This window comes from Rana temporaria, chromosome 5 (assembly GCF_905171775.1).
Source record: "Rana temporaria chromosome 5, aRanTem1.1, whole genome shotgun sequence".
Lineage (NCBI taxonomy): Eukaryota > Metazoa > Chordata > Amphibia > Anura > Ranidae > Rana > Rana temporaria.
This window is the reverse complement of record NC_053493.1, coordinates 59,797,984-59,824,715: the sequence shown is the minus strand read 5'-3', so window position 1 is coordinate 59,824,715 and position 26,732 is coordinate 59,797,984. Positions and strand designations below refer to the sequence as shown.

At 43.1% G+C, this 26,732-nt stretch overlaps 1 protein-coding gene across 1 annotated transcript in view; it reads left to right on the top strand.

Annotated features, from left to right (window-relative positions):
* The window catches only part of KIF5B (kinesin family member 5B), a 92,282-nt gene that overhangs the window by 47,784 nt on the left and 17,766 nt on the right, over positions 1-26,732 (top strand). Inside the window, exons 11-19 of the mRNA XM_040352628.1 lie at positions 25-173; positions 2,580-2,761; positions 6,850-6,918; positions 8,488-8,694; positions 10,860-11,003; positions 14,800-14,988; positions 18,769-18,886; positions 19,914-19,975; positions 20,085-20,194. Of these exons, the coding sequence (XP_040208562.1) occupies positions 25-173; positions 2,580-2,761; positions 6,850-6,918; positions 8,488-8,694; positions 10,860-11,003; positions 14,800-14,988; positions 18,769-18,886; positions 19,914-19,975; positions 20,085-20,194 (1,230 nt within the window). The remainder of the gene's footprint in view (positions 1-24; positions 174-2,579; positions 2,762-6,849; positions 6,919-8,487; positions 8,695-10,859; positions 11,004-14,799; positions 14,989-18,768; positions 18,887-19,913; positions 19,976-20,084; positions 20,195-26,732) is intronic.

Below are 26,732 nucleotides of genomic sequence, written 5' to 3'. Positions count from 1 at the left end.
AACTTTTTGCTTTACTTTCACTAGAGCGAAGACCATTAAAAACACTGTGTGTGTTAATGTTGAGCTCACAGCTGAGCAGTGGAAGAAAAAATATGAAAAGGAAAAGGAGAAGACAAAGACTTTGCGAGCTACAGTGCAGTTCCTGGAAAACGAGCTTGCTCGCTGGCGTAAAGGTGAGGTCAAACATGGTACTGGATTTATGAGAGCGCTTTAGTGATGAACCTGCTCAGTGGCATCTTAAGAGCATTATAGGCCCCCGGGCAATACAGTGCACTGGGGCCCTGTCTACACAATCGTGCACGAGAATTTACTGACAAAAATCATGAAATTTACTGGCAGAACCACATTTTTTTTACTGACACTGCAAAAAAAAGTACCTAAAATTACAGTTTTACTAATTTCTTCATTGACATGAAGGTTAGGTTACTATAACCCAGCCTGCTCAGAGTTTCCTCTTACATCAGAGTCTGCAGGATTCCCCCTTACAGTGACTCTTATGTAAAGGGGAACGCTGCAGATCATGATGTAAGGGGGAACTCTGATGTGGAGTGGGGCTCTGTTGACCAGAGACCACCTTATATCAGAGTTCACTGCTTTCTCTTTACATCAGAGTTCCCACTTACATCAGGGTCCTTGCACTGTAAGGGGGAATACTGCAGACTCTGATGTAAAGGGGAACACCAGGAACTCTGATGTGTGGGGCACTCTGGTGACCAAAGACCACCTTCCGTAGAGTAAATACACTAAGGTAAGGGGGGTCACTAATATTTTTGTATTCACTCCCCCCTTACATCAGCAACCACCCGCCCCTTAGACTGGCCTGGCGGTGCTATCACTGACCTCCTCTCAGGTGCACCATGCAAGGTTCAGTCAGATGGCTCCAGCATGGCTGCTCTGGTTTTATCCTACTGTCTCCTCATGTCTGACTTCTCCCGTGACCCCCATCCTGGCGGCGCTCCCACTCTTGACTCCTCTCCAGACTCTTCCTCAGAGACTGTAGACACGATACAGTTCTACAGTTCTGACCCGCCGCTCTCCACCATTTTTTACTGGGGTCGCTGGGCAGCCGATGGGGGGCCCCCCAGGCAAGTGGGGCCCCCGGGCAACTCCCCAGCGTGCCCAATGGAAAAGACAGCCCTGAACCTGCTTCCCTAGGCTTTGGTACTGTCAAAATGCTGCTACAGGGAGTGGTTTTCTAAACTTATTTGCTTCCTCTTACAAAAATCTCATGACACAATGGCTAATGTTTTGGTCACAAGCCCAGATATAAAACGGCAGCAGTTTGTCAAAGAGAGCAACATATTTCAGCCCTTATCCCTTTCACTGGCCACCGATTTATGTCATAGATCGGCTGCAGCAAGGGGAGGGACACACACACACACACACACACACACACACACACACACACACCCACCCCTTCTACTGCTGCCAGGAGTGCCTGCAGATCTGACAAGCCCACTGTTGGCTGTCAGATGAAAGTGATCTGTCAGCACTACCAACGAACCCCGGGACTTTTGCTCCCCTATGTGGAAAACAAAAAGATGAGGTAAAAAATGAGTTGCACCCAGCGTGTGTACACAAGTCCGTTGGACAAAACTCCAAAGTACAAAGACGCATGCTCGGAAGCGATGCTCACCATAACGCAACATTAGCAGAAGGGTGGCGCTGAAGAGCTGAAAAAACACGTCGTTTTGTGTGCGTTTGGCCGTCAATTCTTTGCGTTTGTACGCAAAAGTCCTGTGCTTTGTCTGTGGGAAAAAACGATCGTGTGTACGAGGCTTAAGAATGACAATTGCGCGGTCGTGCAACACTGGTACCCTTTTTTTTTATTTTTTTTAGACTGCTTTATTTTGGTGGTGATCACCCCTGGGAGTTTTTTTATTTTTTGCTAAACTGTTACTGACTCTCCTCATGCAGTGGCAGCTTGTGGGGAAAGGAATGCCGATAACCAGCAAGTTTGTTTACATGTGAGCAGCTGTGATTGGATACAGTTGATCACATGGTAATGGGTCGCTATGATTGGCCCTTTACTCCGATCTGTGATCAGAGTGGGCGTGCGGGGGGCATGGTTCTTTCGGCTATAGTGTGGTCAAGAAGTGATCAAAATATAACTAGGTGTGAAACGTGTTTTTTTTCTTTGAGTGAAGCTCAATTAGGACACCTGTTTTACTGCTGTCTGTGCTCCCTGTTAAGGAGATCCATGCTCCCCATTTGCCCTGTTTACTGTAAGACTCAAAAGTAAAAGAAAATCACACATTTTGGATTGTCCCCAGAACAGTAATGGGGTGGAGGGAGAATTTTCCATGGGGGACACTAGTTCTGGTGACATTGGGGGCGCCAGTGGATTCCCTTTATTTGTAGGGGTTTCCACTCCGTTTTGGCTCTGGGACATGAAGTGAAGGTACTGGGACACAGATGGCAAAATAACAGAGGTTAGAACCCTCTCAAAGTACTGTATGTGTGTGTGTGTGTGTGTGTGTATATATGTATGTGTGTGTATATATATATATATTATCTTTACAAACTGATATTGATTGAAGTATGGTGTGCTAAAGTATCATTTCTTTTGTGTCCTGCAGGTGAGACGGTGCCTGCTGATGAGCAGTTTGACAAGGAGAAGGCCAATCTGGATGCATTTGTTGTGGACAATGTGGTAGCCAATGATATTCCAGCTGTGACACTTACTGCTAATTTCACTGATGCCGATAGAAGACACCGTGAGGATGAAGTTGCTAAATTGTATAAACAGCTGGATGACAAGGTAAATTTTATTCTGTACATTTATAATATGTTTTATAACATAAAGAGTGTGGCACGAATCAGTATCGTTAGTTGTTTATGCACAGTAATGATGTAGGCATCAGCAGTAGGAGCCACGGGTCAGAGGCACGCTAGCCAAAACACCCGGAACTGTTGCATAGCAGCGACACCTGTATCCCTTCAAGAGATCATTTGCTGCCCTTTGGGTTGCAAGTATTAAACCTCATTTACACAGGTAAAAATTGCTCTCCTATGGATTTCTGTAGAAAGTATACTGCAGATACTTGCAGCCGGGATCCTAGGTTTTCAGACCGGCGGCTGCTCTGCCTGTACAACTGCACATCCAGTGGTTACCTGTGATTAAGAATGAATGTCTGTCCCTGATAGCAATATCTGCGTTTTAGAGGCAACATCTGTTTCTAAGGGGTAACTACTAATAAGAACTAAAAAAAAAAAATAAACATTGGGGCTCTATTGGATGTTAAAAACATAGCATCTGGCACAATAGCATAATGAACCTTCAGAAAACAATAGTGCAGCGCTGAGATAAATTCAATTTACAGTTTATCAAACTATTATGTGTCGCCACAAATTGAAAAAATAAAACCAAAAAATCAAATCTTGAAGCCAAAATCACTGAATTCTGTTTCTTAGTTTATGAGGAAATGACAGATGTGGATACTAAACATCATGATAAACCACACAGCAGCTCGGTGTGCAACAGAGGGAGACTTGCCAGAATCATATGACCCCCAATATATCATATATATTGTATATCAATCCAAGATAACCAGCTTTTTCAAAACCAGGTCAAACAATGGTACTGCTGTGTTGTAATCGTTGTGCATATATACTCAGTTGGACATAGTATCATGAAAAAGACACGCTCTCTGTAGTGTAATCCTAATTAAAACACCACTTTCATTGGTGAATATCTTTTCATTGTAAATGCACTTACAGTGAAGGGATGACAACCAGGCACTTCATATCATATAAGCAATTCATATTCCAGAATTCAAGATGGCTGTGGCTGAATCGCTTATGTGTAGTAGTGTGTGCTTCATCTCTGCCCTACTAGTTTTGTCACTTTTTACTCTTGACCACAAGATGGTGCATTATAGAAGTTGTCAACACTTTCTATTTAACATTATTCATGAGACGGCATGGAATGTGTTTGGCACTGCAATTTGTATGCAGGGTTAAAGGAGAAGTCCAGCCTGAGCTTTTTAGGCTGGGCTTCTCTTTGGGGTCACAGGAGTGCAATCGGTTCACTCCTGTGACCCGTTTTCAGCGTAGAGCGTTACGTCACTGCTATCAGTCGAGGCAGCGCGTCATCCCGACTTCCAAAGTCTGGATCCGCCAGCTGCCTTGACTGATGGCAGTGACGTCAACGGAAAGTGGACTTCAGAACGCTCTACGCTGAAAACGTGTCACAGGAGGGGCTCCCCCGCCCCTCCACAGCTCAGCACTCCAATGTGCGTGGAGAAATGCTGACTAACCGGTCAGCAGCTCTCCTTTTGGGGATCTGTGAGAACCGAGCCATCGGCGGTGTTCGGTGGCTCGGTTCTCAGTGCAGAGACGGTGGGGGGACAGATGCAGCATTGGTCTGATGCTGCATCCACCTAGTTATGTATGAATCTAAAATTAAAAAAACATACTTCTCTTTTAACTATCAATCTCCACCCTGTCTACTCTGCTCTAAATTAGGATGTCTTTCTTCTTGTGGTGTTCTGTATAAAAGCGACGAGTGACAGTGTGTGTCCTGTGCTTGTGATGACATATTTGACGAAACTAATAGGGCAGAGACAGAACACACGCCACCACGCATATGTGATTCTGCCATGGCCATCTTGGATTCCAGAATAGGAGTTATTTATGTGATATGAAGTGCCTGGTTGTCACCTCTTCATTGTAAGTGTGTTTGCCATATTAAATTGCTGTTTTAATCGTGATTACACTATGGAGAGCTTGTCTTTCGTTTTCATGGTACGATGTCCAACTGAGTGTATATATATACACATCGATCTATTACAACGCAGCAGTATAATCGTTTGACGTGGTTTTGGGGAAATCTGGATATTTTGGAATGATACACAAGTGCTGGTTGACCACTCCTAAATCAGGGTCATATAATTCTGTTAAGCCTCCCTCTGTTGCACACTGAGGTGCTGTGTGGTTTATCATTAGGTAGTTTGTCATCCACATCTGTCATTTCCCATATAATCGAAGAATCACAGAATTTAGTTTTTCGCTTTTCAGTTGTATTCATTTTTGCAATTTGTGCTGACAGTTATATTTTCATTGTATTGCATATGGTGCTGCATTATTTTGTGATGTCTATTAAGCAGGTAACCACTGGCTATACTGATACATGCATATAGATGCTTGCAGCAGTAGAATGGTGCAGCTGCTGCTTATCAGAACCCCTAGGATTCTAGTTGCAAATATCGGCAGTATAAAAAAAAAATTCTGTGGTGACAGACTTGCTTTAACTTTCGTCAGTTCTAAAGTTCATTGTAAATGCAACCAATTGCATTTATAATGTCCTATTTGCAGAAAGAATCTGTGACTTAAACAAACTTAGATTTTATCTCTTGCCTCTGTCATGTTGCATGGCTTTGTGGTGTGTAGTTTGCACAGCTGTGTACAGGTGTTGGAGACTTTTTTCGTTTTTTTTTTTTTTTTTTTACTCCAGCTTAAAGTGGTTGTAAAGACGCATTTATTTAAAGTGGAGTTCCACCCATAAATATAACATTACATCAGTAGTTTTAAAAGTCATTAGTCCTTTACGAAAAACATTTTTTTTTTAGATGCCTTCAAAGTGTTGTTGCTAGGTAGAATAGTTAATCTTCCCACTTCCTGCACCTAGGTGCTTAATGCTTCCTAACCTACACCGCACAGACTCCTGGGAATGTAGTGGGTGTAACTTTCCAGAAGTCTGTGCACTCCCCAGTCTCAAAGAATCATGTGACTTGGACAGCACAGGTGCTGAAACCTGATCTGACACTGCTTGTGCAGCACTGAGCATGTGCTAGATCTGCAAGGCTGAAATCCAGGAAGTCATACAGTCTGGCTTCATGATGCCCACACTTAAGATGGCCCCAGTCAATTTCTATTTTATAAAGTGTCTAAATGCTGTAACAACCTAACAAAACGGACCTTAGTTTACGGACTAACTTTACTAGAATACATTAAGCTTGTGTATTACAGGGGTATTTATATTTAAAAAGTGAAATTGTGGCCGGAACTCCGCTTTAATTACTCTGATTCTCTGTTTTATGTCCCTATTCAGTAGAGTGTTTGTTTTCCTAAAGTTATAATTATAAAAACCTTCTTTGCAGAGCCCTGCTTAACCATGACCTCCCTCTGCTTCCCTTCATGATATAAGTGAGTACAGTGGAAGGAGCTGAGGTTCCCCTCTGATAAATGCAAGCCAGCAGAGGTTCAGCAGGGTTCTGCAAAGAAGGTATTTAGCATTATAATTTTAGGAAAACCCACACTATACTGAACATGGGCCTAAAACAGAGTTAATACATTTTTCTTTACTAGCACTGGAGCAGCTGCAGGGAAAAAAATTACACGGGCATGAGAGGAGAAGAGAGGGGCGGAGAGGAGATTGGCTCTCGCACACTCTATGGAAATAACATGGAAATAACAAGGGGAGGGGGAAAGGCGAGATGCTGAGGAGAGAGTGCAGGGTGATGGAGGCACATAAACTGGCCACGGTATCGGGAATCCGCAGCCATAATAAACGTGGTCAGTTTAAATAGGAACACAGGAACAGGCAGGATCAACCAGATATTTATACAACATAGAATGGGACAAATGACACTACATAAACACTATGCGATATATTATGCCTTAAAGGGACAGGAGATTTTTTTTTGTATTTTTTTTTTTTTGGTTTTTAACTATTTTAATAGAGAAAATTGCGTGGACTTCTGTCTACAGTGGTCCCTCTTCTAATAGTTTCTGATTACTGAAAATGTCAAGTTGCTCGACATTCTAGCTACTGGCTGCTGTGTTTATAAAATTTGGTGTTTTGTCCTACAGCATTCATTTGAACATTTTTTTTTTTTAACCTTGCAGGACGAAGAGATCAATCAGCAGAGTCAATTGGTAGAAAAACTGAAGCAACAAATGTTGGATCAAGAAGAGGTAAGCTCTTAACCACTTCAATACTGGCCCATTGTCATATGACGTCCACAAAGGACCTCTACCGATCCGGGTGGACGTCATATGACGTCCTGGGCTTTGTGGGGGGATATCTGAATGATGCCTGCAGCTAGAGGCATCATTCAGATATCCTTCTCTTCTGCCTGCGATTCTGCACAACGTAAGAACGATCATAGTGGCGGTTCCGCCGCTAGATCGTTCTTACAGGCGGCGGGAGGGGACATCCCCCCCTCCCGGTGCTTCTCCGGGCTCTCCCGTGCCATCGGGGGCCCGGAGAACGAATCGTCCGGTGCTGGCAGGAAGCATAGAGATGACTGGTGACCAGATGGTCACCAGTCATCTCTATGACCGTCGGAGGACCCCGGGCGCGATGTGATGACGTCACGCCCGGGTCACCGTAAGTAAACAAAGCTGCAATTAGCGGCTGCTAAGCAACAGTAATCATGAGATCGGTGAATTTTTTTTCACAGATTTCATGCTTTCCAGCCTGGAGGAGAGGGGGGGGTCTTATTGACCCTGCATCTCTCCATAAAGAGTACCTGTCACACACATTCCTATTACAAGGGATGTTTACATTCCTTGTAATAGGAATAAAAGTGATAAAAGAAATATATATATATTTTTTTTTTTAAAGCCCCTGTCCCCAGTAGCTTGCGCGCAGAAGCGAACACACACTCAAGTCCCGCCGGCATATGTAAACGCCGTTTAAACCACATATGTGAGGTATCGCCGCGTGCGTCAGAGTGCCAGCAACAATTCTAGCACTAGATCTCCTCTGTAATTCTAAACTGGTAACCTGTAAAAAATTTCAAAGCGTTGCCTATGGAGATTTTTAAGTACCGAAGTTTGGCGCCATTCCATGAGTGTGCGCAATTTTAAAGTGTGACATTTTAGGTATCCATTTACTCGGTGTAACATCATCTTTCATATTTTACAAACAAATTGGGCTTGAAAAATGATTGCGCAAATACCGTGCAAGATAAAACGTTTCAATGACCGTCGTTTTATTCTCTAGGGTGTCTGCTAAAAAAACATATATAATGTTTGGGGGTTCTGCGTAATTTTCTAGCAAAAAAATTATGATTTGTACATGTAGGAGAAAAGTGCCAGAATAGGCCTGGTATGGAGGTGTGTATAAAAGCCCTGTATGGAAGCGGTTAAACAGGAAGATCTTTAATACGTTATTCAAAGGCTGCATTACCATCGGCTACATACAGTATGCAGCACTGTGAGTCGGGCTGAGTGTTTCTCTACCGTTCAGAGAAATCCTTGTATTTTTATCGATGAATACAAGGCTTCCTCTGGGGAAGCGGGCAGCTGTTTTCATAATCTCCACCTCAGCTTGGCCCAAACAAAGTAAAGTGACAGGAATCCTAGACTTCTCTCCTTTTTTATTGTTTCTATCCATGTCCTATCGTACATCTTTCGCACTGTCTCCCTTTCTTTCTTGAAAGATTGTTCTTGCAAATGTAAATTCATCCTAGTGTTCTACGTGAATGTCATATGTATTCCATGTTTATGTATTAGTTTTAAAGTATGTTTGTCTCTCAGCTACTGGCCTCCACAAGGCGGGATCAGGATAACATGCAGGCTGAATTAAACCGCCTACAAGCTGAAAATGATGCCTCCAAAGAGGAAGTGAAAGAAGTCCTTCAGGCCCTGGAGGAACTGGCTGTCAACTACGATCAGAAGTCTCAGGAAGTAGAAGACAAATCTAAAGAATATGATATTCTTAGTGAAGAGCTTAGCCAGAAATCGGTGAGGTTAAGAAGGTGTCTTGGTTTATCAAGGTTGGGTTAAATGATATTTGTAGCTAATTTGACGTGTTATAGGAGGAATATTTCCCTTTTTATGTAGTAACATTAAGGGACTCGCAGCTAATTCTGCGGCTCTCGTTGGAGTGTTTAGTTTCTTTTGCAGAACGGACTTGTTGCTTACCTGCCAGTAACCGTTAATAATATGTAATAACTATATGTATTCATGCACAAGGTGACAGGGACTTCATTTTTATTACATTGAGAGACTTCAAATCAGGCATGTTCCTATTTTTCTTAGCAACCCAAAGGGAATATTTTTTTTTTTTAACCACTTAATGACTGCCCGCATTGTACTGCGGATGAGGTTCTTGGTTTAGGGTGCGTGCATGCACGCCCCCCCCCCCCCCCCCCCGACTGGCTCCCGCTGTGATTGTATGCAGCGGGGTAGCCTGTTGGCAAGTCCTGGCCAACGATTCACACCTGGGAACTGCTGATCGGCTATGTACATTCACAGCCCAGAGTTCTGTGTTGACATTCAACACCAAGCTCTGTACACAGGGAACAATTTGTTGCTCATCCCTGTAGAGCAGGGATCAAAAACTTGGAAATCAACTAGTAAAAGCAGCACACTTTACACACATTACACATAGTTGGGCACATATTTAACTGCTTCCCAGCCAGTGTCATTAGTACAGTGACGGTGTATATTTTTAGCACTGATCACTGTAATAATGGCACTGGTGATGTCCATGACAGTTAGTTCCCCTCAATGTCAAATTGCCCACCACAATATTGGTCTCATAAGCCATTGATTGGCACTAAAAAAAAGAAGAAAAAATAAATTCCAGTATATATACCATAGTTTGTAGGCGCTATAACTTTCACACAAACTAATCAATATACACTTTTATTGGAATTTTTTCTTTATCGACATGTTGTGGTTTATATACTGGCCAAAATTTATGAAGATTTTTTTATTTTTTATTATTGGGTTAGTTTTATAGCAGAAAGTGTTTTTTTTAATCTTATTTGTTTGTTTTCACTTCACACACAGTGGTGATTAAATACCACCAAAAGAAATCTCTATTTGTGTGAAAAAAAATGATATACATTTTGTTTGGTTCTGCATTGCATTACCACGCAATTGGCAGTTAAAGTAACAGTGCCGAATAGCAAAAAAATGGCCTGGTCATGAAGGGGGTAAAATCTTCAGGAGAAATTGTTAATTTAACTTAAATTCAGCCCTCTTATAGAGCCCTTTCAAACTGAGCTGTGCCATGCATTAGCGGCACTTTACTGACATTTGAGCAGCGCTTTTCGGTCGCTAGTGGGGTGGTTTTGACCCCCGCTAACGGCGGAAGAAAGGGTTAAATGTGCCAAAAAAGCACTGCTGCCAAAGCGCTTTTCAGGTGCTTCAGCAGCACTGCCCATTCATTTTTCAAAGACGCTGCTTGCAGGACCTTTTCTAATATCCTGCAAGTGCACCGCTCCAGTGTGAAAACACCTGGGCTCTGTGGGGGGGGGGGGGGGGACACAGCCCAACTCGGGAGCTCATCCATATGTATGCCCCCTATTATAGCACATAACTTGCTATGGGGGCACAGGCAGAAGAGCAGTAGCGGATAGACCCGACAGGGCGCGCTGTGCAATTCCATGCACAGAGCAGGTAAGTAAAACATGTTCTAACTTTTAATAAAAAAAAGTTAGTCTTTACAATCGCTTTAAAAAATTCTTTGATCCCCTAATGGCAAAACAAATTTGTTGAAAGACTCAGTGAATCCAAAGTGCTTTACTATTTATACATTTAGAGAATTCATGGAGTGTGCACTTATGAGTGGCACTAAATACTTGGATACAAAAAGCAAAGTTGGGGGTGGGGACCAGCTTGGTGCACATATACACTGTAATGCCCTCCATTCTGTTAACGGACATATCCTTTTAGTTTGTCTAAAGAAGCCATCGGGCATTAAGATTCTAGGAAACCTGTGCTTCTAATAACAAAAATGACGAGAGCCATAGTTGAACCATCTGTATTTGTTTAAGCACATTGACAACGTGTTGTCCTGGATGTATCAATTCCTGTCTCAGCTCCTTTTTATCGCATTGTGATCAGGCTGAGAATCGCTCCACAATTTGACCTTTTGTGTTTTGTTTTTTTATTTTTAGGTTATTCTTAGCAGCATAGACTCTGAACTCCAAAAACTTAAAGAAATGACCAACCATCAAAAGAAAAGAGCTACAGAAATGATGACCTCTTTATTGAAAGATCTTGCTGAAATTGGTATCGCAGTAGGAAATAATGATTCCAAGGTAACTGGTCTGTCTTTTTCATATATTTAGTATAGATTAATAATGCAAGCCTTCCCTGTTCTCAGTATGCCTTTTCCAGGCCCCTCCTGGCTCTTGTGCATCCTCGTCTAACTTCTCCGATGCATCCTCGTCTAACTTCTCCGATGCATCCTCGTCTAACTTCTCCGATGCATCCTCGTCTAACTTCTCCGATGCATCCTCGCCTAACTTCTCCGATGCATCCTCGCCTAACTTCTCCGATGCATCCTCGCCTAACTTCTCCGATGCATCCTCGCCTAACTTCTCCGATGCATCCTCGCCTAACTTCTCCGATGCATCCTCGCCTAACTTCTCCGATGCATCCTCGCCTAACTTCTCCGATGCATCCTCGCCTAACTTCTCCGATGCATCCTCGCCTAACTTCTCCGATGCATCCTCGCCTAACTTCTCCGATGCATCCTCGCCTAACTTCTCCGATGCATCCTCGCCTAACTTCTCCGATGCATCCTCGCCTGGGATGAGCCAAACACCCCCCGATTCGGTTCGCAGCAGAACACGCGAACTGTTAAAGTCTATGAAACTCGAACATGAAAAATAATTTTAAAGGCTAATATGCAAGTTATTGTCAGTTTGGCAACCTGGGTCCTGCCCCAGGGGACATGTATCAATGCAAAAAAAAAGTTTTAAAAACATTTTTTTTCAAGCGCAGTAATTTTTAATAATGCTTAAAGTGAAACAATAAAAGTGAAATATTCCTTTTAAATTTCATACCTGGGGGGGTGTCTATAGTATGCCTGTAAAGTGGCACGTTTTTCCCATGTTTAGAACAGTCCCACAGCAAAATGACATTTCTAAAGGGGAATTTTTTTTATTTAAAACTGATCGCGACTATAATGAATTGTCGGGTCCCGGCAATATACATAAAACTATTGAAAAAAACGGATTTGATTCCCCCCAGTCTATTACCAGGCCATTTGGGTCTGGTATGATCATTAAGGGGAACCCCGAACCAAAATAAATAAATTGAGTGGGGATGTCTCCCCAAAATCATTTTCCAGGCCCTTCAGGTCTGGTATGGCTATTAAGGGGAACCCTGCACCAATTAAAAAAAATGGCCTAGGTGTTCCCCTCAAAATACATACCAGACCCTTCAGGTTTGGTATGGATTTTAAGGGGAACCACTCGCCAAAATGAAGAAAAAAAATGACGTTGGGGTTCCCTCAAAAATCCATATCCCTATGTGAATTGCTAACAGGGTACATTGTACCCTTATTTCACAAAGTATCAAAAATGTTAAACACAAGACTTTTTTTTATTAAAATACCGCAGGAAAACCTGTGGCGTCAAAGGGGGGTGGGGTCACACACGTACGTCACGGGTGGCCCCGCTCTCAGCTATTTACAAGCTGTCACGGCGGGTACAGCATCATTCGTTGGGAACCTCTTATGAGGCTTCAGTAGGGCTCCCCCCCAATGGGGGGGGGGAGGCGGTATCTGGGGTTCCCCTTGTTAAAAGGGGGTTCCAGATTCCGATAAGCCCCCCACAACCACTGGTCAAGGGTTGTGGGGATGACGCCCTTGTCTCCAACATGTGGACATGGTTCTTTACACCCCAAAGCATCCTCCCCATGTTGAGGGCACGTGGCCTGGTACGCTCTCTCGTCACCTTTTTTTCTCTTGCGGCCTGCCAGTTTGTGTGCTTGGCTAAGGGTCTGGTATGGATTTTTTGGGGGGACCCCCCCACACTATTTTTTTTTGGGGGGGGCGCGGGTCTGGTATGGATTTTGAGGGGGACCCCTATGGGTTTTTTTCCCCCTTTCTTTATAAATGCACCACTCCCTCAGCACCGCAAACATGCTGCTTGCAATACTTTTTTTTTTTTTTTTTTCCCCATCCTGCAAGCGCACCACCCCAGTGCTAAAACACCTGAAAATCGTCCCAGTGTAAAGGGTTTTTTATAGTTTGTTATATGGTCTCTGAAAGAAGGAGCATAAAGCTAGCTATACATTAGTACAGTTTCTAAAGAACAATCATGTGAAATTATTTTGTATGTTCTCAATGAATGGACAAGGGACTTTTCACAGTACTACAAAATTACATTTGCTTTCAACATTCAATTTGGGAATTAATTTCCTGAGCGGAAACCACATAAACTGTTGGTTGAGAAAAATATTCCATCTTTCTCCCTTGAATTTTCTCTCCACTGTGGCTGAAAACAAATATTGATTTGACGCCACGAATTAGAACGTTCTTAAAACAAATTTTTGAACAAAATTCTACCAGTGTGTAACCAGCTTTACAGTTATGATTGTTGTTCCTCTCCTTGGGAAAGCGATCATATGGCTTTTTCTAATCCTTCCTTTGTTAGAGATATCGTGAATAAACGCTGGAGTAACATTTTCTTCAGGAAATGGCAAAAAAAAGCTTAATTTCTTCAACTCAATATCCTGGTGTACCACGTGATGCAAGCCTCCCATAGTCTTATGCATTGTAATTTACCATGTGGCTTTAAAAAGGCCACTGCTCAAGACCGCTAGAGTGCGCTGGAGATGCAGTGATCGTGTTCAGCTGGGAGGATTAGGTAAATCTCTCTCAATCTCTCTCGTCCACTGTAGGGGAAACTTGTTTTTGCTCAGTTCAGCTTTAATACATCCAAACAGTTCAGGAAAATATGCAAATATAGAACTTCATATTTCCAAGACCTGGTGGATGCCTGACAAACTTTTCTGATTGGTGCCCAATAATGCCATCTACAGTCACAGGACAAGGGCTCTTAGCCAACTTGTAAAGTTGGCCTTAAAAAGCTGACCTATACTATTAAAATTGTATTTAAATATTTGCCTCCAGGCAGTGGAGGCTTCTCAACCCAGTTTTACACCATCTACCCATCTGCTCTCATCCTCATTGTTCAATTCCTCTCCCAGCATTTACTTACATTACAGTATATGTCTATATCTAAACTCTTAAAGCGGTTGTTTACCACGCTTGCACATTTGTACCTACAGGTAGGACTATAAGGCTTAATACAAAGCAAAATAAATTTGCGCTATCTAATAAGTGAGCAGCTACAAAAACCAATAGACAAAAGGAAAGTAACAAACAGAACATATAAATTGTAGCGCTGGGTGATGATGAGGTTTAAACACTTAGTGTCTAAAAAACAACAGTTATAAACCAATAAAAACAAAAACTGATCAATATAAAAAGTCCAAAGTATATTATAAATAGTGAGAAAGCTTGATTGATGTATGCGACTAGGTAAATAGTCCTAGATCAACGAAAATTCACACTTGAACGTGATGCACACTTGTGGAAAAACCGCCACCAATTATACAGAGGCTTACCGAACTTGCTGAACCCTGAAGAGCCAAGCCCATAGCAGGCTCCTTAGTTCTGCTTTGGATGTGAGGACACCTAGAGCAGTCCACCCCTGGATCTTGGGGGAGTACCATTTGTCAGTGGAGTCAGGATGAGTTGAGTGTGAGGCTTCTTCCTGGCCAAAAGGGCACAGCCCCTCTGCTAGGGGTATTTTTACTTTTTGCTTAGAGTTGGGCTGTAAAGAAAATTGGGTGTAATCAACTAGCACTCCACCATGTGGAATGCTACATCTAGAAAGGAGCCATCATTTAACAATTTTGTTTGTTTATATTTTTAATCTGTCACTTGTTTAAATTGAGGTGACCAGTCCACCCTGATTTTCACTTGACTGGTTATCAGTAGGCAGGTTCAAGAAAACTGCTAGTTGATCCATTTGTCCAAAATAGAGTAACCTCTGCCAAGCAATAGCCAAATATCTCACATCTGCTTTCTCCTGTTAGCAACCTGAAGTGAGTGGCATGATTGACGAAGAGTTCACAGTGGCCAGATTGTACATCAGCAAGATGAAATCTGAGGTGAAGAGCATGGTGAAGCGCTGCAAGCAGCTGGAGGGCACCCAGTCTGAGAGCAATAAGAAAATGGATGAGAACGAGAAAGAGCTTGCTGCATGTCAGCTCCGCATCTCTCAGGTAAGTTCTGCAAACCACACATTTGGGCGATGGGCGTTTGTAAAAAGGTGTTGTGTATCATTAATAGTTAGAAGAAGCCAAGTATTAAAACTCCATCTGTGACATGAACACTGCACATATGACTTTATTAAAGCAGAATGTTATAAAAGGCACAAATTACTGCAACTGCTTATCTGTTAATACATTTTTGAATGTATATTGTTAATGTAAGCTGTGCAAGGACCTTAATCTGACCTGGTATCAGCTTCTTGCAATGCCATGTACAGCAGAACTTAGACTGGGAGAGAGAAACACAAGGACTCTATCTGTGCTTGTTTGCCAACATGATTTTTACACAATAACTTGTCTTCCAGGAAACTGCATTGAAACAACTTGGACCCCATACACACTATTAGATTTTCTGCCGATTTTTTATCTTCAGAGTTACCCAAACCATGTAGTGCAAGGGCCTGCCTGATTGTATCCAAATTATAACTCTTGGGTTTGACCTCACATTATATGGTTTTGGTAAATCTGAAGACAAAAATCTGCAGAAAATCTAATGGTGTGTATGGGGTCTTATAGTCTTGTTGATTCTCTCCTAGTAGTATGTTCTGGTTATATCTGTAGCCTCCCAAATGTAAGCCAAGTTGTGATGTAACATGCCAACAGTGGTGTAGAGAACTGAATTATCATCATTGGGTAAAGTTGTCCTTAACCACTTATGGACCGCCCACCATCATTGTACGTTGGCTGTTTGAAGAGGTATATTGTTGTTATGGCAACAGCCATCTACCATAACCCCATTATCCTCTTCTTCAGCGTGCGGTCTGCATTCAGATAAAAGTGGTCTCTGCAGCGGATTTGTTGTGAGATCACTTTTATCGACGGCGGGAGAGGGGGTGCCCTCCGCCACTTACCGGACCCGCTGGCAGTGTGTGGTATGCCGCTGAGTGTGCAGCCCCCGCCCGTCTGCAGGATGGAAGCAACGCCAAAATGTCACTTCCGCCCATAGCTCTTAGAGACATTTATTTTAGTTTTTCAAATTACATGTTTATTTTTATTTGTATTGCATTTTAGTGTAAATATGAGCTTTTTTTTAAGTGTATTTTGTGTGTGTAGGCATTGCCTCTGCAGGCGTTGGGAGTAGGCAGGCCTCCCCCAGAGGCAATCTGCCACCTTTCTCCATGCCCCGGGTGCCAATGGCGGGTGTGTGAGGGAGACCGTGTGGTCAAAGTGCGTGCATGTTAACCCAATTTCTAGTGCGTGTGTAAGTGTGGTGGTTTTTGTGGGAGGGGGGTGGGCGTACTAAGCGCAGGCTTACCTCGCATAGCACACCCACCGGGAGCCGGGCTGAGACCACCAAACTCAATTCACATGTAGCCGAGACCGGGATCCGAACCCCTAGCTGCAGAGGTGAATGGCTTGTCAGCGCAGTGCCAATCGCGTTGAGCCACCACAGCTCCCTTAAATATGAGATTTAAATTTTTTTTTTTTTTTTTACTCCAGGTCTAATATTTAAGATGTCCTGTCATGCTTTTTTTTTTCTATTAAAAGGGAGGTTTACTTTCCTTGTAATAGGAATACAAGTGACACAATTTATTTATATTTTTTAAATGAACAGTGCAAAAATAAAAAATGGTAAAATAAATTGAAAAATAAAATTTATAAATGTAAACGTGAGTAGCGGCCGCATATATAAATGGCATTCAAAGCACACATGTGAGGTATCGGTGCGATCGGTAGAGCGAGAGCAATAATTCTAGTCCTAGCCCTTCTCTGTAAATCAAAACCTGCAACCTGTAGAAGTTTTTTAATGTTGCATATAGAGATTTTTAGGAGTAAAAGTTTGTCGCCATTCCACAAGTGGGCGCAACTTTGAAGCATGACATGTTGGGCATCAATTTACTTGGTGTAACATCTTTCACAATATATAAAAAGAAATTGGGCTAACTTTACTGTTGTCTTGTGTTTTTTTTTTTTTTACTCAAAAAAGTGTATTTTTCCCCCCAAAAAAGTGGGTTTGTAAGACTGCTGCGCAAATACAGTGTTTCCAAAAATATTGGAACAACTGCCATTTTATTCTTTAGGGTGTTAGAACTCCCAAATATATATATATATATATATATATATATATATATATATATATATATAATCGAAAGTTTGGGCACCCCAGGTAAAAATTTGTATTAATGTGCATAACGAAGCCAAGGAAAGATGGAAAAATCTCCAAAAGGCATTAAATTACGGATTAGACGTTCTTATAATATGTCAAAAAAAGTTAAATTTTATTTCCATCATTTACACTTTCAAAATTACAGAAAACAAAAAAATGGCGTCTGCAGAATTTATAGCATGCACTGCTCCCTTGGCAAAGCTGAGGCCTGCCAGTGTCATGGATTGTTCTCAATCATCGTCTGAGAAGACCCGGTGAGAAGACCCGGTGATGTCAATCTCAAAGGTTTTAAATGCCCAGACTCATCTGACCTTGCCCCAACAATCATCACCATGGGTTCTTCTAAGCAGTTGTCTAGAAAACTGAAAATAGTTGACGCTCACAAAGCTGGAGAAGGCTATAAGAAGATGGCAAAGCGTTTTCAGATGTCAATATCCTCTGTTTGGAATGTAATTAAGAAATGGCAGTCATCAGGAACAGTGGAAGTTAAAGCAAGATCTGGAAGACCAAGAAAAATATCGGACAGAACAGCTCGCAGGATTGTGAGAAAAGCAATTTAAAACCCACGTTTGTCTGCACGATCCCTCCAGAAAGATCTGGCCGACACTGGAGTTGTGGTACACTATTCCACTATAAAGAGATACTTGTACAAATATGGTCTTCATGGATGAGTCGTCAGAAGAAAACCTCTTCTACGTCCTCACCGCAAAAATCAGCGTTTGAACTTTGCAAATGAACATATAGACAAGCCTGATGCATTTTGGAAACAAGTTCTGTGGACCGATGAGGTTAAAATGGAACTTTTTGGCTGGAATGAGCAAAGGTACATTTGGAGAAGAAAGGGCACAGAATTTAATGAAAAGAACCTCTGTCCAACTGTTAAGCATGGGGGTGGATCAATCATGCTTTGGGGTTGTATTGCAGCCGGTGGCACAGGGAACATTTCACGAGTTGAAGGAAAAATGGATTCAATAAAATTTCAGCAAATTTTGGATGGTAACTTGATGCCATCTGTGAAAAAGCTGAATTTAAAGAGAGGATGGCTTCTACAAATGGATAATGAACCTAAACACACCTCAAAATCCACGGGGGATTACATCAAGAGGCGTAAACTGAAGGTTTTGCCATGGCCTTCACAATCTTCTGACCTCAACATAATTGAAAATCTATGGATAGACCTTAAAAGCAGTGCGTGACAGACAGCCCAGAAATCTCAAAGAACTGGAAGACTTTTGTAAGGAAGAATGGGCAAAGATACCTCAAACAAGAATTGAAAGACTCTTGGCTGGCTACAAAAAGCGTTTACAAGCTGTGATATTTGCCAAAGGGGGCAGTACAAGATATTAAGATAGGGTGCCCAAACTTTTGCAGACGCCATTTTTTTGTTTTCTGTAAGTGTAAATGATGGAAATAAAATCTAACTTTTTTTGACATATTCTAAGAATGTCTAAGTAATTTTCTAGCAAAAAAATGATTTTAACTTGTAAACCACAAGCTTGAAAAATCCATTTTATTGTGTTCTAGGTTTCTTGCACCTGTTGATGTAGATGGGTAATACATATGTTAATGCGTTACGTTTTAGATCATCTATATTATGAATATCTAATTTTGTTGTCTCTTTATAGCATGAAGCAAAGATCAAGTCCCTGACAGAGTATGTACAGAACGTGGAGCATAAGAAGAGGCAGTTGGAAGAATCCGTGGACTCGTTGAATGAGGAGCTTGTCAAGTTGCGGGCACAGGGTGGGGCTTTATACAGTGTTAAGTTGTATAAACCATCTCTGAAACTCATTAGAAACTCCTCAGACCAGATATTCGAGAAAACCTGCTAAGCATTTTATTATAGCAGGGAGGGGCAATGTGGGCAGGTAAATTATTTGCACTATGGCTGGGCATGCTAATTATATTTTTATTCATACTTTTTCAGATTTCGCCATGAATCTGCTTGCATTTAATTTTTTTTTTTTTTAAGTACGTTAAAAAAAAACTTATGATCATCACAGAGCTCCTATTCTGGAAGCTGCCATTGCTCTACTGATATGAGCTGTGCCGGTTTCAGAGCGCCGCACACCTTTGCAGCGTTGTGCTCAGTGATGTTTATGCAGCGATTCTGATAGCTACGCAGTGACAGTCTTTAGCATTGGATGGGGACCTCAAATGTGCTAGGTCAGTCATTGTGCTTGATTCCAATTAACAATGGCTGTGACCTTGGCGCAAGTCACACCCCCTTCCTGATTTCTTATACGGGTGTCATAATAATTATCAGGAAATGTCTCCCCAAAGGGTCACAGGTGGAAATATAAATCTGACCCCATTCCAAAAAATTTTTGGGCGTTTTGTTAGGCTTTAATGTTTGAGACATGCTTGGCTTGGGGCTTAATTTCGCTTTACCAAAATATCTTTAGGGGGAGAAAACGGACCTACCTCTTTCAGAGTTTTTCAAACATGGGTTTGTTATACACATTCTTAGCATTAAAGGCTAATTTGCGAGGACAGAACTTTTGGAGCTGCCATTGCCGACTTTAGAAGTGACTTCCTGGGCTATTATCCCAATATTGGCTTCACTTTTCAATGAATAGGCAACTTACCGCAAGCACATTGGGCTAAAATTTATAGTTTTCAGCCTGCATGCTTGCTCCAGCCCACTGACCCTCTACGTTGTGAACCAATATTGGGATGATGGCCCAAGAATATGTTTGTCAGCTCCAGATGAAATCCTTGGACATCACTGGACGCAATTAATTTTTTTTGTTCATTATTATTTTTCTAGAACAAGTTCATGAAATGGAGAAGGAACACTTAAATAAAGTACAGACTGCCAATGAAGTTAAGGTATGTTGATGAGCCTTTTAGGCTACTTTTTTGACTAAATATGAAGTTTTATTTATAATTAAAACGCATTCATATCAAAAATGATTCAAGTGTTATTTTCCTTACTTAGCATGCTGTGGAGCAGCAGATTCAGAGTCATCGGGAAAGCCACCAGAAACAGCTGAGTAGCCTGAGAGATGAGATTGAGAACAAGGAGAAGCTGATCACAGATCTTCAAGAGTAAGTTATAAATGTTCCCTTACTATAGAACAAATGACACTGACCTGCTATTTTGTTAGTGATGAAAAGTAAAGCTCCTCGGTCTGTATGAATAGGTTATTGTTAGAATGCATAATCATGCCTGAGTTTATATTGCAAAGCTGTCACTGCACAAGTGGCTCCTTGGATATCTCCACTAATAAGTGACCAACTAGATCAGGGGTCTCCAAACTGTGGCCCGGGGGCCAGATGTGGCCCTTTGCTTGCCTTTATCAGGCCCTTGAGACCCCACTGATACAAGACACTATTAATTGGACACTACCCAGTATTTCTTCTACACCAACAATAGGGCACTATTCATCCCACTGACACCAACTGCAGGGCCCTATTCTTCCCATTGACACCAATGAAGGAGGCACAATTCCTTGCCCTGATACCAACAGGTACTATTCCTCTCACTGACACTAAAGAGGGGGCCTTATTCCTCCCTAAGACGCCAATAATGAGGCCCCATTTATTTCTCTAATACCAACACTCCCACTAATATCAATGATAGGGCATTCTTTACTCACTTTGACACCAGGGCATTTTCTACTTCCAACGGCCACAGTTCGGCCCTCTCAAAGTGTAAAGGACAGAAAACTGGCTCTTTGTTCAGAAAGTTTGGAGACCCCTGAACTAGATTCTCCGGGAGATGTCATTATACTTTGCCATTTACTTAGCCATGAGCAAAGCAATTTGTAGTAGAAGTACATTTTAGGATACCCATTATGTGGACGTGCTCGTTTTATATCAAATATTAAGTCACAACGTGCAGCGCTCTCCTTCAATAAAGTACATTCAAATTTTAGTGCATAAATAAATGTCTGAAAACAGTGTAAAAATCATCTATTTATAATTTTACGCGAGTCCATCTTTTATTCTAAATATATACAGTCCATCAATAGAGGATTCAATGTTCATGAAGAAAAGTGCAGTCCCATACACCAGAAACTCTTCAGTAATAGCCTCTAAACACCACAATGCCCTTTACCCCACCTGTGGGTGTCTTCTCACCTGCTTGAATGGTCCTCACTAATTTTAAAGAAGGTCTATATGTGCTTTGCAGTGTTGTAAGTGGCACCGCTCCCACTGGCTGTACACTCCAAATCTGTGGCTCTCAGCATGGTGTCAATCGTATAATCGCATAGGAGTCAAGAGGAAAGAACCATAGTGCAAATTGCGCTAATAAAGTATTTATTTCCATATAAAAATCCACTCATATTTAAGAAGTAGAAAACAAGCCTTTCACAATACAGTTCTTTGCATACACAGCTACACCTAGCCTAGAAAAATTGAGCGGACGTTGGGGAGGGGGGAATTTCATGCAAAAAATTTGCCAGAATCATGGTGGATCCATAAAAAAAAAGTACCTACCCCTGAAAGGCTTAATATAGAATTTGATTTGAACGGTTTTATTAGCAATTCGTAGATCAGTCTGGAGTAACTATTATTTGTTTCTATTAAAATATTTTAATATTACAATACGTCCGTATTGGTAAAAATACTTTGTATATACACTTTAGGAGTAGAAGGATCCAATGGTGGGGTTACATGTATTAAAGGGTGATTTATATTTAATTTTTTCATGCTTTGTTTAGAAGATATGTGAGTTATATATGGATTACATGGGGCTATACGCTAATAAATTTATTTATACATTTTTATATTTATATCACATATATAGAGCATGTGATAGAAGCAGCTCCATGTGTATAGCTAGCTCGTATATCCATACAACCGCTGCATTTTAGATATAAGCAGTAAGGTTATCAGCTTGTAGGATAATAAATATAGGTGTATGCTCTGCCTGAATAGCTTGTATCAAGTTTAATAAGAGCTGTAAGGCTCCAGTATCATGGCAGTTACCATGGGAACTGTGCTGTATAAAAACAGGAAGCGTGATGTAGTCCATTAGCCATGAACCTTGAACCTAGGTGCTATGCGAGAGGTGGGTGGTGACGCAATCGCACAGGGACTAGGTGGAGCCGTGTATGCAGAAGATTGTATTGTAAAATTCTTGTTTTTTACTTCTAAAAATGAAAGAGTGGATTTTTATATGGAAATAAATACTTTTTATTAGCGATTTGCACTTTTTATTAGCGATTTGCACTATGGTTCTCTTTTCCTGCCTCCTATATGACTGACACCACGCTGAGAGCTGCTGAGTGCCAGAGATTTGGGGTGTACAGCCAGGGGGAATGGTGCCACTTATAAAACTGCAAAGTGCATATAGACCTACTTTAACCGCTTGCCGCCCGACATCGTATGACGTTGTGGCGTTTGAGCGGTGATATCTGAATGATACCTACAGCTGCAGGCATCATTCAGATATCTTCTTTTAGAGCTACTGATTCCCTGCACCATAAGAACGAGCATAGCAGGTGTTTGATCGTTCTTGCAAGCGGGGGCTTCTACCGACGTGTGTGTGTGTGATCGATCAGTAAGCCAGAGAAGGGATCCGCTAATGCCGGATGCGGACTACATGGTCCCCAGAGTCTCTGGTTGTTCGGAGGCCAGGTGCGATTTCTTTATCGTTACATCACGGGACACAGAGCGGCATTCATTACTATATGGGTTATATGGAGTACCTTCAGGTGTAGACACTGGCAATCTTCAAACAGGAAATGCCCCTCCCTATATAACCCCCTCCCATAGGAGGAGTACCTCAGTTTTTACGCCAGTGTCTTAGGTGTTAGTCATGGTTTAGCTTGCCTCCGCATCCTTGGGATTAGGTGAGCTACCGGTTCTGTCCAAAAAAGCCTGCGCGCTAAAGTGGTCAGTAACCGGACCCCAAACCCTTGGGGTATAGCCCATAATGCTTTCTTTTTAAGAGAGCTGGACCCTGGGCCCAGAACTTAGAAAACCTTTGGGGCGCCTAATGTTTTCTGTTTGCCAGGGTGCTGTATGGGCCCAGGACAGTGGATCCTTCATGGAAGAAGAAGGTTCCCAGGGCCTGAAGGTCTAGACATCCCCACGGAGATGGGGGAAGATTGGACCTCTTGCTTGGCAAAGTCCTGCGGCATGGAGCAGGTAAGTAAGGGGAAAAAACCTGCGGGGCTTGGCTCTTAGCAAGTTTTTTCTGGGAGGTCACAGGGGACATGCCTAAAGGTTATGCATTGCATCTGGCAAACCAGTCACATATCATGAAGATAGGATGGCTCTATATGTTATATTTCCCCATAAAAAGTGACCTCCCTGGTAGTGTTGCAAAAGCTGTGAGTGGGGCCTTTTATGTACAAGTGTATGTGTGTGTCAGAGAGCTATGCTTACCTGCAAGCCTCCAGGCGATGCTCTATCCAGTCCTCTCCCTCATGCCTGCAAGGCAGGCAAAACGCTGACCTCCTCGTGTGTTCCAGGCCTGCGGCTGCAGGAACAGAGAGGCCCTTCCTCCCAACCCCCCCCCCCCCCGTCGGCGGGCGCGCGCGCGGTGCGCGTGCACGTGTTATAGACGCATTTGGCGCCGTTTTAGCTGGGGGGGAAGGGCGGGTCAGTGGTTTAAAGGAAGGGGCGGCCCTTCCTTAGATGCCACAGCTCATTCATTTCTCTGGCTTAAGGGAGGAAGGACTGGAGTGAAGCACGGGGCGCTGAGGACACACAGTGGCCAGAAAGAATACTACAGTCTTCAGAAGATTGTGGTTTAGCCTAGGAATAGGCTGGTTTTCTTTTCCATCTCATAGTCTTTTCTTTGGCAATACTACTCAGGGGGATAGAATGTTTTTTCTTGCCTAGATTGAAAAAAAAAAAAAAAAAAAAAAAAAGAAGAAAAGTTTTTCTTTGAAAAAAAAAGAAAAAAAAAGAAGGTGTCATCTAGGGTAGAGGAAACATTTTTTATTCCCCAAACAGGTGTTTGGGCATTTAACTATTATAAGTCCCAGGTACCAATAAGTAGCAGGTGTACCTCGGTATTGTACCATGGCATCAAGAGCAGAGGGTACAAAAGGTGGGGATTCCCCCGCAGAAACTGAGGTCTCGGATAGAGCTATGCCGCTGCTTTCCCCACAGGGAGCCTTTGGGCCATCGGGGTCTGGGGCTAGAGCTGACGCGAGTCAACCCAACCCTAAGGTGGTCACGGAGGAGGTGTTACTCGCCTCTTTAAATGAGATGCGGAGAAGCATGGGAGAAATGATAGCCGCAGCCATGCGGGGTAGTAAGCGGAATAGATCTCCGTCACCCGTGCGCGGACCCTCGGAAGAGGAGGTCCTTTCCTCTGGGGAATTGGACCTCTTGGACAGAGACCAGGTAGGTTCAGGGATCGAAGATCCGGATACAGAGGAGTCTGGGGCAGTCTCCCTGAGGGAGAGCTGGTGGATTCAGGGCTTGACGGACTTGGTCCATAAGGCATTCAACCTACCTGTACCAGATCTCCAGGTATCCACGGTTTCAGCTTTGGGCTCACTGAGGGCGCCTCAAAGCAGTGCTGTGTTTCCGATCCATCCTCTATTGGAGGAAGTCTTGTTCCAAGAGTGGAACAAACCAGACAAGGTTTTCTTTCCACCTAAGAAATTTTCTGTCTTATATCCTATGGAAGAAAAGTTTTCCAAGAGATGGGCTTCTCCTGCAGTAGACGCAGCCATCTCATGTGTTAACAAATCGTTAACATGTCCTGTAGAAAACGTACAGGTTTTCAAAGATCCAGTTGATAGACGCTTGGAAGCCCTACTTAAGAACTCCTTCACTTCTGCAGGGGCAGTAGTACAGCCAGCCGTGGCTGCGATTGGAGTCGCTCAAGCTTTATCGGATCAATTTAAGCAAATGCTTGAACTTATTACTGCCGAGCAGGCAGAAGAATTTTCGGGTCCCTAAGGCCATATGTTTTACGGTAGACGCAATCAAGGATTCTATCCAACAAGCGTCACGTTTATCATTATCCCTTATCCATATGAGAAGACTCTTATGGTTAAAAAGCTGGGAGGCTGAGCCCCCATGCAAGAAGCTCCTGGCAGGGTTTCCCTTCCATGGAGGACGGCTCTTCGGAGAGGACTTAGATAAATACATTCAGACCATTTCAAGCGGCAAGAGTACTCTCTTGCCAACTAAGAAGAGGGTTCAGGGACCTGCGTTTAAACGACAGTCCTCCCCTGGGCAGGGGCCCTCTAATGCCAAGCAGTATCGACGGCCTCCTGCAAGAACAAACTTCGGCTTCAACAGCAGATCACGAGGACAGGCTGTTAGGGGCAAGAGGCAGTGGTTTCGCAAGCCAGCAAAACCAGCCCCCAAGTCTACCTCATGAAGGGGCGCCCCCACCCACGAAGGTGGGGGGAAGGCTGCGACTCTTTTCGGAGATTTGGGAAGCCAACATTCCCGACGAGTGGGTACGGTCTTCCGTGGCCACAGGCTACAAGCTAGAGTTCCTAAGGTTTCCTCCTCCTCATTTCCAGGAGTCGAGGATTCCAAACGATCTGGAGAAAAGAGCCGCATTAAGGTCGGCTCTAGATCATCTACTTTCCCAGGAAGTAATAGTAGAGGTACCAGTCCTGGAACAGGGGCTGGGTTTCTACTCCAACCTATTCATCATCCTAAAGCCCAATGGAGATGTCAGGCCAATTTTGGACTTAAAGATGGTAAATGCATACTTAAAGGTCCGCTCATTTCGGATGGAATCCGTGCGGTCAGCAGCTGCCACACTCCAAAAGGACGACTTCATGGCGTCCATAGACATAAAGGATGCCTACCTTCATGTTCCAATTTATCAGCCACATCAAAGATATCTACGCTTTATGGTGGCTTCGCGTCATTTCCAATTCGTGGCGCTTCCCTTCGGGTTGGCTACGGCCCCCCGGGTGTTCACGAAGGTTCTAGCTCCAATCCTAGCCAAGCTAAGGATCCAAGGGGTCACGATCCTAGCATACCTGGACGACCTCCTAGTCATAGACCACTCATCTCCCGGCTTGGAACGAGCAGTGGCCCTCACGGTCCAATACCTCGAGAGGTTCGGCTGGGTCCTAAATCAAGAAAAGTCAACATTCCAGCCCACAAGGCAGTTGGAATATCTCGGCATGAGATTAGACACGGAACAACAAGGGGTGTTCCTACCTCTGAGGAAGGTCAAAGCCATCAAGGAATTAATCCTACTGGTTCTAAGCAAGAAAAAACCGACTATTCGCCTATGTATGAGATTACTAGGCAAGATGGTGGCTACTTTCGAGGCGGTGCCATACGCCCAGAGCCACACTCGCATCCTGCAGGCAGCCATCCTGTCAGCATGGAGCAGAAGGCCACAGGCCTTGGATATCCCGTTGCCTCTCTCATCAAGAGTCCGGCAAAGTCTGTGTTGGTGGTTAGACCCTCAGAATCTACTGAAGGGAAAATCTTTCAGCCCAGTGGCTTGGAAGATAGTGACCACAGACGCCAGCCTGACGGGCTGGGGAGCGATTGTGGATGGTTCCACTCGCCAAGGTATTTGGGCAAAGCCAGAGAAGCTTTTACCCATCAACATCTTGGAGCTCAGAGCTGTTCGACTAGCCCTCAGGGCTTGGACGTCGAAATTGCAGGGGCTCCCGGTGAGAATTCAATCAGA